The 13,532-nt window shown below is 60.3% G+C and overlaps 2 protein-coding genes across 3 annotated transcripts in view; both read right to left on the minus strand.

Moving 5' to 3' along the window:
• TNS2 (tensin 2) overlaps positions 1-760 on the minus strand; it is an 11,128-nt gene extending 10,368 nt beyond the window's left edge. The window contains exon 1 of the mRNA XM_041476099.1: positions 192-760. Coding sequence (XP_041332033.1) covers positions 192-257 — 66 coding nt within the window. The 5' untranslated portion in view covers positions 258-760. The remainder of the gene's footprint in view (positions 1-191) is intronic.
• A 1,934-nt stretch (positions 761-2,694) lies between these two features.
• EIF4B (eukaryotic translation initiation factor 4B) lies at positions 2,695-13,341 on the minus strand. Of its 2 annotated transcripts, none has more exons than XM_041476096.1 (15): positions 13,254-13,341; positions 10,127-10,264; positions 8,847-9,055; positions 7,686-7,802; positions 7,438-7,492; positions 7,125-7,268; positions 6,604-6,714; positions 6,273-6,440; positions 5,560-5,794; positions 4,989-5,107; positions 4,700-4,910; positions 3,944-4,011; positions 3,567-3,654; positions 3,418-3,472; positions 2,695-2,886 (listed from the first exon to the last, which is right to left on the minus strand). In XM_041476096.1, the coding sequence occupies exons 1-15, from the start codon at positions 13,264-13,266 to the stop codon at positions 2,809-2,811; spliced, it is 1,809 nt and encodes a 602-aa protein (XP_041332030.1). In that variant the 5' UTR covers positions 13,267-13,341; the 3' UTR covers positions 2,695-2,808. The 2 variants fall into 2 exon arrangements, with proteins under 2 accessions (XP_041332030.1, XP_041332029.1); XM_041476095.1 differs by having other exon boundaries at positions 3,567-3,657.
• Between the last annotated feature and the right edge of the window lie 191 nt (positions 13,342-13,532).

A 13,532-nucleotide genomic window follows, 5' to 3' on the forward strand; every position in this document is an offset into this window, starting at 1 on the left:
CAGAGTGGGCTTCCCCCCCCCGGTCACCCAGCGTCACGCGTGGGGAGGGGGCGGCTGGAGCGGGAACCCCGCGGGGACGCCACGGGAGGGGTCCCCCCGCTTCTCCCCCCGCAGCCAGCCCCCCCTTCCCCACGGTGGGTCCCCACCCTACGCGGGACCCCCACCCACACGGGGACCTTCCCCGGTCCTACCGTGTCGGGGCCATCGCGGCGGCCGAGCGCGCGCAGCAGCGTCCCCACGGCCCCGGGGGGCTTCATGGGGGGGCTCCGCGGGGACCTCGGGGGGTCCCAGGCGCTCCCGGGGGGCGTCTCGGGGCTCCCCGCGGGTCCCGCGAGCGGCTCCGTGGCCGAAGGCGCGCGGGGAGGGGCCGTTTCCGCGAGCCCGGAGCCGCTTCCCGTGCCGGGGGGGGACACGGACACGGGGGGGACACGGGGGGGACGACACGGGGACGACACGTGTGGCCACGGGGAGGGGACACCGGCAGGGACATAGGGGAGGCAAGGAGGAGTCGCGGGGGACACAGAGGAGACACGCGGGGCGGACACCGGGGGGACACGGGCACGGGGGGGACACCGGACACCGGGAGGATCACAGGGGAGACAGGGGGAGGGACGCAGGGGGACACGCGGGGACACACGGGGTGACACCTCCCTCTGCTGACGCTGCCTCAGTTTCCCCCTTTCTCACTTCCAGGCTCCCCCAAAATTCCTCCCGAGCTCCCCCCGGCACCTTCCTGGCGCTGCCCCCGCCCCCTCTTCATCCTCCTCCTCCTCCCACCGCCCCCCCGCTAACCCGCCCCGCGGGCCCCCGGGACCCCCAAACTCGGGGGGAAAGGGGGGGTTGGGCACGCCCCATGGGGACCCCCAATGTCAAGGAGAAGGTGGAGGCTGAGACCCTCCCCCCACGGGACCCCAGATTCGGTGGGAAAGGGGATCCTCAGCCCATGCGACCCCCAGACTCGGGGCGGGGGATGTTGGTTTGGAGGGGCTCGAGGGACCCCACACAGCCCCGGGACGGCTGGCCTGGGTCCTGCTGGAGCCCTGTGGAAGTTGATTCCTTGGGGGGCTCCTGGGGGGAAGCTCGTTTCAAGGAGAGGAATTGGGGTACAGGGGGTTTTGGTGGGGGTTGTGGGGGGGGGGGAGGAGGAGGAATTAGGGTGCAAGGAGGGTTTTGGGGTGCACGGCCGGGTTCGCGTTATTGTGCAGGGGGGAGGGTTGGGGTGCAGGGAGGGAATGGGGGTTCAGGAGGGGAATTGGGGAGGGGCTTTTTGGGGTGCAGGAAGAGGATTTGGGTTCGAGGGCTGAGGTGCAGAGGGGACTGAGGGGCCTGATCAGGTCCCCTCCCGGCTGGGCTTGGCAGGGTCCCCTTCTCCCGGCCCTTGGGGTCCTCCCCCCTCCCCCCGGCCAGGACAGACCCCCCTTTGTGGGGCCGGAGCCGCCGCGGGGGGGGCGCGCATTCCAGCGGTGGGGGAGGCGGGTTCCAGCATTCCAGCGGTTGGGAAGAGCCGGGAAAGAGGAAGGGCGGGGAGGGGGGGGGCGGCATCCTTGGGCTCGGTGCTGTGCCCGCGCCCCCAATTAATTCCCGTTAATCAGCGGGGGCGGAGGAGGAATGGAAGGACGCAGAGAAGGAAGGATCAGGATGAAGAATGAAAAAGGAGGAGGAAGAGGATGAAGAATTAGGGATGAGGAGGAAGAAGATGGAAGGAGGAGGAAAGCAAAGGAGGAAGGAGGAAGAATGCGAGGAAGGACAGAGGGAAGGAGGAAGGAGAAGAGGAGGAAGAAAATGAGTGAAAAGGCAAAGGTGAAGCAGGAGATGGAATGATGGAGAGGAGGAAGAAACAAGGAAGAGGAAGGCGGGGAAGAGCAAAAGAGGATGGAAGGGAGGATGAAGGAGGAGGAAAGGCAGGAAGGAAGAAGGAATGAAGAAGGAGGAAAGATGGCATGAGGAAAGAGAAGGACGCAGGAAGGAAAAAGGGAGCCCAGGGAGAGGAAGGCAATGTCGGGACAGGAAATTCCCCCCGGGGGGCTTTGGGAACTGCCCCGTTCCCCTTCAAGGTGGGGAGGAAAAGGGCACAAGGATTTGGGGCCTTTCTGGATCTTTTTCAGCTCATTTTATTGGAGAAAACAAAACAGCCCCCAACCTGGGGGAGAACCCCAAAACACCCCCTGGGGACCCCAAAACTCCCCCAGGACCTCCCAAAACCTCTGGGAAGGTTCTTTTTACACATTTTTACAGCCCACCCCAAATCCCAAAATCTTGGAATATCTTGAGGCTCTGGGGTGGAAATCCAGGTTTTCCTGTGTAAAGGGCGGGGTTTGCATCCCAAAAATTGGGCAGGGGAATTGGGGGGACACCTGTGAGCAGGAGGATGATGAAGGTGTCTAGGGGGAAAGCAACATTCCAGAGGTGAGGAAAAGGGGGGGTGGAGAGGGATCCCAGACCCTGGAGGATTTGGGGGGGATTGGATGCCTCCCTATCCCTGTTTTGGAGGGGCTCCAGTGAGGAGGGGGTGGGAGGAAGGCCAGCTCTTCCTCACCCCTTATTCCATGTTAAACACAGAGGGGAGGGGGGGCTTTTCTTTCGATAAAACTCTTGGAATTACCCCTCCTGCCCCCAGTGTTGATTTTGGGGTGATTCCCGTGCGTTCAGGGTGGGGTTTTTTTTTCAGGATTTAAGAAGCTGTAGCTGAGGGAATTGATGAGTTTTAGGCTTTATTTCCGTCTCGCCTGGATCAAGGTTGGGATTTTTGGGAATCTCCGGAGGTTCCCGCGGCAGCTGAGGAGGAGGAGGAGGAGGGGGAGGAAGCTTCTACTCAGCTCCTTCTTCATCATCACCTTCATCCTCCCCATCCATGGAGAGCGCGGCGTATTTGCTGGCATGGCTGAACTGCAGGGAAAACCAGGGAAAATTCCCAAAAATGAGATTTGAGGGGGATAAAGATCCCCAGGGGCTCACACATCCCAAAACCAGGGGGTCACAGCACCCCCAAAAGGGGCCAGAGAAATCCAAAACTGCTGGGGTGGTTCATATGGGAGGGCCAGGGGGGTCATTGCTGAAACAAAAAAATCCCCAAGCCTCCAAAAAACCAAGATTTGAATGGGGTGAAGACCCCCAGGGGTCATGCACCCCAAAAAGGGGGGTTCCCAGCCCCCCCGCCAAAGGGGTTTCAGACTGCCCAAGGCTGAACTGTGAGGGTGGGCAGAGGGAGGGAGGCAGTGAAGCAGAAAATTCCCAAAATACCCCCAAAAAAATGAGATTTGAGGGGTCAAAGTCCCCTGGGGGTTCACTCACCCCAAAGAGGGGTCACAGCCCCCCATTAACTGGAGGCATCAGTTATGGTGAAATTCCCCAAAACCCCCCAAACCCGGGATTTGAGGGGGGTCCCTCCCCCTGCTCTGGCTGCCCCATGATCCTTACAGAGGGGGGGTTCTCCTCCAGTTTCTTTGGCTCGTGCTCCTTCCGGGGGTCCCTCCTGAGGAGCAGAGGTCAGAGGTCAATTCCTGGGGAAATTCCCGGCACCCGGGGGGTGTTCCCGGTTCCTGAGGGGGTTCTGGGGGGGGTCTCACCTCTCAGGGTCCCCCATTCCTGCGGGGCCACGGCTGCAGCTCCGGCCCTTGGAGCTGCTCTCCCGACCCCCCTCCGGCTTCAGTTCCTCTGCTGGGAAAGGGTGGGGGGGTCACAGCCCCCAAAACCCCCTGAGCCCCCCAAGCCCCCCTGAGCCTCCCAGCAAGGCCTCAACATCCCTGGAACCCCCCAACCCTCTTTAAAACCCCCCACAAAATCCCTCAACCCTCCCAGATCCCGATACCAACCTCCCCCCGAAGTCCCCTGAGCTCCCCCAAAATCCTCCAAACACCTTCTGAGCCCCCCAAGTGCTCCCAAGACTTCCTCAAATCCCCAAAACCCACCCCAAACCTTCCAAATCCCCTTCTCCCATTCTCACCTCTCCTCTGGGGGGTCCTGGGGGGGCCCCCATCATCTCCAGGGGGGGAGGGGCCAGAGGGGCCCCCACTGGGGAGACAGAAATTGGGGGAGGGGCATCAGGGGGGTACCCTGGAATGGCCCCATTCCCAAGAATGGTGGGATGGGGCATGGGAATGTTGGGATAGGGCATGGGAATGTTGGGATAGGGCCTGGGAATGTTGGGGTGGAGCACAGAAGGGCCCACAGGGAATTCCTGGGAATGTTGGGATGGGGGTACTGGAATATCCCTGGGCCCTGGGAATGTCAGGATGGGGCACAGGAACATCCTTGAGCCGCAGCAAAGTCGGGATCGGGCACAAGAATGCTGGGATGGAGCCCAGGAACACACCTGAGAATGGTGGGAGGGGGAACAGGAAGGTTGGGATGAGCAGAAGAGCCTCCATGGACTGCAGGAGTGTTGGGATGGGCAACAGAATACTGGGATGGGCTACGGTAATATTGGGATGTGTGGCAGGAGCATCCCCGGGCCACAGGAATGCTGGGATGTGCCAGTGGATGGGCCACAGGAACATCTCTGTGATACAGGGATGTTGGAATGGGCCTTAGAAAGTTGGGATGGGCAGCAGAAATGTTGGGATGCACTACAGGATCATCCCTGGGAATGTCAGGGTCCCCTTCTCCCGGCCCTTGGGGTCCTCCACTAGGGAAAAGCAGGGACCCATGGAATGGTTTGGGATGGAAACTCCCCCAGGCCACTCCTTCCTGGGACACCCACCTGGTCGGGGAGGTTTGCTCCGAGTCAGAGCTCTGGGAATTGCCAGGGGGGTTCTGGCTGCTCCGCTTCATCCAGGCGTTTTCCTTCGGAGGTGGCGCCGGCATCACCTTTGGCTTCTCCTCCCGGGATTTGGGGGGCGGTGAGGGTGGCTCCTCCTCTTTTCCTAGGGGCTCATTTTCCAGGGATTTCTCGCTCTCCCTCCTCCGTGTGGCTGGGGGGACACAAATCCGTGTGGCAGCTGCTGGACGCCCTGGGCCGGACGCTCCGGCCGCCCCGGATCCTGACTCACTCCGGCCGGTGGGGCCGGAGCCCGTGGACGTTCCCGGGGGTCCCGCGGGGCCGCTCTGGGAGGATTCGCTGCCTGTCCGGGATCGCTCCTGGTTCTCCTCGCTTCGCCAGCTTGGATGCCTGGGATAGGGTAGAAATAGCATCAGGGGACTGGGAAAGGGTTGCCCCATCCCACTTTCCCATAGGATGAACACCGTCCCACCTGAACCACTCCCAAGGGATCATTGCCACCCATCCTGCTTTTCCATGGGGACCATTCCCTGTCCCTCCCATCTCCCTGTGGGGATCAGTCCCGTATTTCCTGAGGGATCATTTCCATCCCATCCCACTCCTCCATGGGGATCATTCCCTACCCATTCCCACCTTTGCCACTGGATCATTCCTAGCCAATACCTCCTTTTCCAAGAGACCATTCCCTACCCCCTCACCTTTTGGGAGGGATTATTCTTTGCCCATCCCATCACTACCAAGTGATCATTCCTTACTCATCCCAGGTTTCCCAAGGGACCATTCCCACCTTCTAAAGGGATCATCCCCATCCCACTCCCTCTTTCCCAAGGCACCATTCCCACCTTTCCCGGGGCCGTCTGTCGATCCTCTTGTCGTCCTCCAGCTGCCGCTGGAGTTTTTCCTGTTCCTTCTGGAGCCGCTCCTCCACTTCCCGCTCCCGAGCCGCTGTATCCACAGGCTTAGCCCCCCCAAAGATGGAAGCAGCCCGGCTGGACTGGGCAGCAGGAGCCCCTGAAGTTTCCTCTTCCTTGGGAGCGCTCCGGGGCTTCAGGTTGAGCTTCGGTCTCTGGGTGGGACCTGGGAACGAGCCGGGAGATCCTGGTGGGCACTGATCCCACCTGGAACAGTGCTGGGACTGACAGGATAATCCCTGTCCCATCCCGCTGTTCCCAAGGGATCATCCCCTTCCCCAGCCCACCCTTCCTGAGAGATCATTCCCACTCTCCTTCAGTTTTCCATGGGAACACTTCCATCCTAACCCACCTTTCCTGAGGGACCACTCCCTATCCTTCCCACCTTTCCATGGGGATCATTCCTGTACCATCCTGCTTTCTCAAGAGACCCTTCCAACCCCATCCCACCTTTCCCAAGGGATCATTCCTGTCACACTCCACCATTCCCAAGGGACCATTCCCTATTGCTCCCACCTTTTCCAAAGGATCATTCCCATCATATCCACCACTCCCAAGGGACCATTCCCTATTCCACCTTTTCCAAGGGATCATTCCCATTCTATCCAACCTTTCCCACAGGAACAGCCCTGGTCCCACCCCACCTCTGTCCTCGCGGCGGAAATCATCCCGGCCGTAATCATCCCGGGAATTCCACCGATCCATCCGGTCATCCCGCCGGTCATAACGATCCTCATAGCCACGGTAGTCATCGTCCCGGCGGTACCCGCTTCCAAAGGCTCTCCGGCCGCTGCCTATTCGGGAATCGTAGCCTGGGGAAGGAGATGGATCATCTGAGAGTCACTGGGGATAATGCAGCCCAGATTCTCAGTGACAAGAGTTTGGGAATTTGGGGGATTCCCAGTTACTCGCTGGCCATGGGGGGGGGTCTCGCTCCCACTCTCTCTACCCCTGAAAACCCTTGGGAATTCCCACCTCGGTCGTAATCCCTGCTGCGGTCGTCGTAGCGATCCCGGCTCCCAAAACCACGATCCATGTCCCGCCGTGGCCCGTCCCGATACCGGTCGTCATAGCGATCACGATATCCTGGAAGCGGGATGGGGTTTTACTGGGATAGGCAGATTCCATGGAGAAGGAGGAAAATCCCAGTACTGCTCCACGTGGGAAAGGAGGAGGCCTCATTTATCCCTACAAACTGGGAGTGAGCTCAGGTGGGAATGAAGAGTTTTGGGAATGAATGAGCTTGGAGCAGGAATGAGAGCTGAGAACAAATGAGCTCCAAATGGGGAATGAACAAGCTCAGGGTAGTACTGAGTTCTGGGAATGAATGAGGAGCAGATGGGAATGAACAAGCTCAGGGTGGGAATGAGCTCAGGTAGCTCCTAATTTCAGGCAGAGCAGTGTCAGGTGCCCCTAGATCCTGGGACAACAGTAGTTCCCAGGACACAGGAGAAGGAGGGAGTGCCTGGAGTGCCGGGCCCATTCTCTTCACTCACTGTCCCCGAATCCATCGTCACTCCGGCGCGGGGGGAAGTCATCGAAGGTGTCGGGAGCAGCCGGACGCGCGCGCCAGTCGCTCTCGAACCGCTCTGAGTCCCGGAAGCGATCCCGGTCTCTGCCGAAGCAGCGATCATCCCGGTCTGCTGGGAGCCAGGGACACGGACAGGGACAAGGAGAGGGAAAGGGAGAGGGAAAGGAAATGAAGAATAAAAGGAAAGGAAGGAAACAGGGCAGGGTCAGGGCTGGGCCCTTGGCCACCCTCCCTGAATCCCTACCCTGCCTGATCCGTGTCCTCAGCTGGACGCTCACCTTTATCCTGAGCTTGATCTGCCACATCTACTCGTATCCTTCTGTTTCCTAAAGACTGGGAACAACCATGGGAAGTGAGTGCTGGGCTGGGAATTCCCTCCCCATATCCCACCTGACCCTCCCCTCTTCCAGCTGGAAGCCATTTGCCCTTTTCCCATCACTCCAGGCGTGTGTCCAAACCCTTCTCCAGGTCCTTGCAGCCCCTTTAGGCCCTGGGATGTGCTCTTGAAAGCTGGGATTAGACTCACCTCTTCGTTGAGGCTCAGGGCCTGGAACAGGGAATCGATATCCTCGAATTCCGCGTATCCGAAACCTTTCAACCTCTCGGGATTGGTGGGTTCCCGTGGGAGCCGCACGGCGCTGATCTGTGAAGGGAGGGAAGGCAGGGAAGCTCCCCTCAGGATCTTGGCTTCCAAATGGGGATGTGGAAGGGTGGCAGGATCTGGGATGGAGCAACTCATGGATATCGAGGGATTGAGGGGGTTCCTTGTGGGAGGAAGAGGGGGGATCCCACCCTAAACACTGCAGAGCTTTCAAACATCTTTGGATTGAGGGACTGGGAAGAGAATCCCAGCTCTGGCAGCTGCACAGGGAACAATGGGAAGGGCCGGGTATGCTCTGCAGGCTCCTACCCAGGTTCAGGGAAGCTGGAGCCATCTCAAAGCTCATCCCAGTGGAAAACCAGCCCTGGATGTGTCCAGCACAAGTCCCACGTGGACAAAGGGTAGCCCACAACCTCCTTTCCCTGGATTTTGGCTCACAAAGTGTGGGAGCTCCTTGCTCATTCTTGATCAGAGCCATGGGAAATGTCAGGAGCCATATTCCTAAATGACATCTTAGGGGGTCACGGGCACCCCTTAGATTTTCCTGGGACGGATTTCCTGATGGGAAACCTCTTGCAAAGCTAGGATCTTGCTTGGACCAAAGGAGAATTCACAACACATCCATGGAATTATATTTAAAGAATGACAAATGCCAAGAAAGAGGAAAAAGGAATGAGGAAGGCCAAGGTCAGGTGTGGAGCTGGAGAGGGAAGAGCAGGATTGGTTCAAGTGGGAATAAACTTGGGTTTTCCCAGTTTGTTGTTTTCAACACCTCTGTGTGATCCATGAGTTTCCTGATGCTGTTTTCTTTCCACCTGGGAGCAAGCCAGCTGCCCTACCCTGCCTCACCCCCGAGCCTAACTTCCACCCTATTCCACAGGGAAATCCCCTCACTGGAGGCTCCTTAACCCCACTGGAGGAGTGGGAATGGCTGATCCATGGCTGGGGAATCAAGGGATTCTCTCAGGATCAACCTACAGACACCCACATCCCAGGAAAACGCCCTGTGGCAATGGACACGGGTGCTGGATGGAGAGCTGCATCCCGGGTTCCCTCAGCATTCCCAGCCTCTGGAATGTCACTCACATTAAGTCCTCGGAAGAAATCCTTGATGGACTCTTCCGTGACATCGTAGGGCAGGTTTCCCAGGAATGCCGTGTACGGAGGGGATTTGGGGAGGCGGCTTCTGTCGATGTTGGGCTCGCGGGCAGCGCGCGGGGCCGTGGGAAGGATGGAGCGGTCGATCGGAGGCGCCCGGTAAACGTCGTCGTCATTGCTGTGCCACGTGGTGGAGACTGCGGAGAAACCGGGACGTGGGCACAGAGGCACCGGGCCAGAGCCAGCTGGGCCACGCAGAGCTGGCCAGGTCAGCTGGAGACAGCAAATCATCCCACAGCCCACCCGATGGAGGCGATGGGAAGAAACCGGAGTCACCCAGAGCCACCCGGAGGCAACTGCTGGCAGCACTGGTAAATCCATGGAAAAGGTGCCCTGAAGGCATCCAGAGCAGCCAAGGCAGGGATAGGCAATCCCATGGGATGGCTTTTCAGGATTCATTCCAGCTTGGATTCCAGCCTGGCTCAGTGGGAAGCTCTGGTGAATCCGGTCCCCAAAACCCTCAATACCCCATTGCTGCTCCCCCACTTTGCTGGACATCTCATCCCTAAGGAAAACACACATGGCTCTCCCAGCTTCATTATTCCCCAAAAAAGGAATAGCTAGGGGATTTTTCCACTTATGGGTGCCACTGGCAGCTAGGAATGCCAGTCCTGCAGCCTTCCAATCTGGAAAGCAGGAATTATGTTCCAGGAGCTGGGAATGATAGTTTGGAAGCTGGGAATGCCAATCTCAGAGCTCCGAATGGTGCCCAGGGATTGAGAATGCTGTTCTAGCTCTGGGAATACTGCTCCTAGGACTGGGAATGCCAATCCCAGAGCTGGAAATGCCACTCTGGGGGTCAGGAATGCTATCCTGGCTCCAGAAATGCTGCTCTGGGGGCTGGGAATGTAAATCCCAGAGCTGGGAATGCCATCCTGGCTCCAGGAATGCCATCCTGGCTCCAGGAATGCCATCCTCACTCTGGGGATGCTGCTCTGGGGGCTGGGACTGCCAACCCCAGAGCTGGGAATGCCATCCTCACTCTGGGGATGCCGCCCTGGGGGCTGGGAATGTAAATCCCAGAGCTGGGAATGCCATCCTCACTCTGGGGGTGCTGCCCTGGGGGCTGGGAATGCCAACCCCAGAGCTGGGAATGCCATCCTGGCTCCAGGAACGCCATCCTCGCCCTGGGGATGCTGCTGGGGGGGCTGGGAATGCCAGCCCCAGAGCTGGGAATGCCATCCTGGCTCCGGGAATGCCACGCTCACCTTCCAGGTCGTCGGTCTCGTCGGCCCAGCTCACGGGTTTGGGGATGTAGGTGGGGCCCCCCCCGCCCCCCCCATCCTCGGCCAGGAAATCCGTGAGTGTCAGCGTCTTCCCCTTCTTTGGCTTCTTCTTCGCTGCCGCTGCAGGAGCAAGCGGAGACACGGATCAGAGTGGGGATGGGAGTGGGGACGGGGGAACTAAACAGGGAATGGGCAGGACAGAGAGGGAATGAGAACAAGAATGGAATCTTAGAATAAGAATTCTTAGAATAAGAATGGAATCATCAGAGCGGGGATGGGAGTGGGAATGGGAATGGACAGGAATGAGAGCTGGGACAGGTGAGAATGAGAGCAGGAATGGGTCGGGAAAAGAGTGGGAATGGGAGGGAAGGAGAGTGGGAATAGGTGGAATGAGAGCAGGGACAGGAACAGGGCAATGGCAGAGGGGACTGGGGAGACAGATGGAACACAGGACACTGGAATAGGACTGGGGACACCAGGGTGGGACATGGGGCACAGGGATGGGACACGGGACATGGACGGAATGGGAGGAGCTGGGATGGGACAGAAGCCACTGCAAAGGGACATGAGACAGGACAGCAGGAGCCAGGAGGAAACAGTACAGGAGGACATGGAGCACCAGGATGGGACAGGAGGCCCTGGGATGGGACACAAGGTGACAGATGGGGACACAGGATGATGAGGATGGGATGGGATGGGATGGGATGGGAGCCACTGGGATGGGACATGAGGTGCCAGGAGGGGACAGGAGATGGGACACAAGGCACCAGGATGAGACAGGAAGTGCTGGGATGGAACACAGAGCACCAGCACAGGACAGCAGCCACTGGGATGGGACAGAGGAGTCAAGAGGAGACAGGAGGTGTCAGGATAGGACACAAGGAGTTGAGAGAGGACAGGAGCCACCAAGATGTGACACCGGTCACTGGGATGGGACATGAGGCACCAGGATGGGGCACAAGGTGACAGGACGGGACACAAGATGGGACATGAGATACTGAGATGGGACAGAAGGCACTGGGAGGGGACAGAGGAGGGGACAGAAGGCATTTGGATGGGACATGGCACTGAGAGGACACGAGGTGCTGGGATGAGAGCATCAGGGTGGGACAGGAGCCACCTGGGTGGGGCACCAGGACGGGACACGAGGAACCAGGATGGGACAGGAGGCAGCGCAGGAGAAGCCAAGAGGAGACAGGAAGTGACAGGATGGGACACAAGATGGGACATGGAGCACTGGGATGGGATATGAGGAGCTGGACATGAGGACCCAGGATAGGGACAGGAGGCACAGGGGTGGAAGGGGCTCCAGACTGGGACATGGGACACCAGAATTGGACAGGAGCCACTGGGAGGGGACAAGGGGCCAGGAGCCACTCCCCAGCCCCCTTTGTTCATTATTCCCCCGGGAAAACCTGTCCCCATCCCACCCCCTGTGGGGACACACCCAGGCACGTGCTGTGACCCTCCTGGAAAACCGGGATATTTCCTGGAAGGTGGCTTTGGATTCACAATTCCCCCAGCCTTCCCTCCTTCCGGGAGGAACTGCTGCCCTCATGTGGTTCTGCTGCTGGATCTGGGACCTTTCCTGGCAAAACCGCTGCATTTGCCAGGAAAAACCCCTCCGGGTGGAGCCGGGGGGCTTGGAGCCCCAGAGAAACGGCGGATGCCCCTCCTTCCCCCAGCAGGTTTTGGGGAGGTCAATTGTGGTCCCAGGGGAAGGAAAACTGATGGGTTTCAAGGACATGGAAGAGAAATGCTTGAAAAAACATTCCCCTTTTTTTTTTTTTTTTACTGAGAGATCATGAATTTTTGGATGGCCAGAGCTTCTAGTCAGATATCTCTGACCAGAGACAATAATAATTAATGAGCCAACTGAAGGGCTTTAACAAGGATAAAAAGGATGGAGATGGGATTGCTCACAGAATGGCCTGGAAATGTGCTATTCCAAGGAAATCCAGCATGGAGAGAACCATCACCGGCATCTTCCCATGGGAACTGGGAGCGGATGGTACCCCTGGGATGGCTCCATCTTCTCCCAACCCGTCCCTTCCCTCCCCACTATGGATTTCAGGGACGTGTGGGGCCATTCCTGGACTCCTACGGCAATCCCAGCCTGGGGTGCAGGAGCCCCAAGACACTCAGAGCTGTCCAGGGTGACCCAACCTCCCCCAGGAAACCAGCCTGGGACACTGCTGGGAATGAGGGAAGCACCTGAGGACCAGGGAAAGCTGGGACAGGGATGGATCCAGATGGGAAACACCCAGCCTCGGGCTGGGGGCACCTTCCAGCTCCCCCATGCTCACCCCACTACCGGGATCCCCCCTCCTCCTCCAAGGAGAGCCGGGGATTCCGGGAGATGCTACGGGATCGGGAATGGAGTGGGGAGCCGGGTTGGAACTGGGGGGAGTCTGGTATGCTCCCCCACCCCGGGACCGACCCCTGGAGGGGCGGGGAGGGGTCACATCCTGCCCCGCCTCCCCCGTTACTGACCCCAAGGAGCCTCAAGGGCACCACGGGTACCCGGGAAGGGGGTCCCGGTGAAGCCCCTGCGGGCAAACGGGCGGGGGGGGTGTTGATTCCACCTCTCCCCCCGGGCTCCCGGTACCGGGGCTCCTCCGACCCCCCCCGGTTCGCAGCCACGTGGGCGCGTCGCCCCCTCCCCCCCCTTCCGCGCGCACGCGCCGGGCCGCGCCCGGCGCGCGCACGTCAATCACCGGCTGGGCGCACGCACGTCAATCACCAGCCGGGCGCGCGCGCCCCCGCCAATGGGAGACAGGGGGGGTGCTGGGGGGGCCCCCAGCGCGCGCACGTCAATCACAGGCCGCGCGCGCACCCCCGCCGCCGCGCGCGCCCCCCCGCCAATGGGAAGCGGCGGGAGGGGGGGGAAGGGCGCGCGCCCGCCCTGAGGGGACGCGGCGGAGGAGGAAGGGGGGGGTTCGGTTTTCCCGCCGCTTCCCCCGGTTTTCCCGCCACCGCCTCCCCCCCAGCACCATCTCCGGAAGCGGCGGCGCTCGGAGCAGCCTCGGGGCCGCCATCAATGCTGCCATCAGTGCCCGCGAAGCTCCACGCGGGCCGGCGGGGCCCGGGCCCGCGGCGCAGCGCTCACCTGGGGCCGCCATGTTGGGACGAGGCAGAGAAGGCAAAGGACCCGGATGGCGGCGTCACGTGACCACGAGCGTCGCGCCCTGTCAGGGGGCGGGGCACAGCTCGGGGGCGTGGTCTGGGTCGGGGGCGGGGCCTGGGGCCGGATGGTTCTGCGGGGATGGGGCCGGAGGGAGAGGGACCCCCGGGACCCCTGGGCACTGACACCCCGGGCACTGACACCCTCGGGATCCCCGGCACTGACACCTCCGGCACTGACACCCCCGGGCACTGACACCCCCGG

The sequence above is a fragment of the Pyrgilauda ruficollis genome, unplaced genomic scaffold, assembly GCF_017590135.1.
Source record: "Pyrgilauda ruficollis isolate IOZ18807 unplaced genomic scaffold, ASM1759013v1 scaffold377, whole genome shotgun sequence".
NCBI lineage: Eukaryota > Metazoa > Chordata > Aves > Passeriformes > Passeridae > Pyrgilauda > Pyrgilauda ruficollis.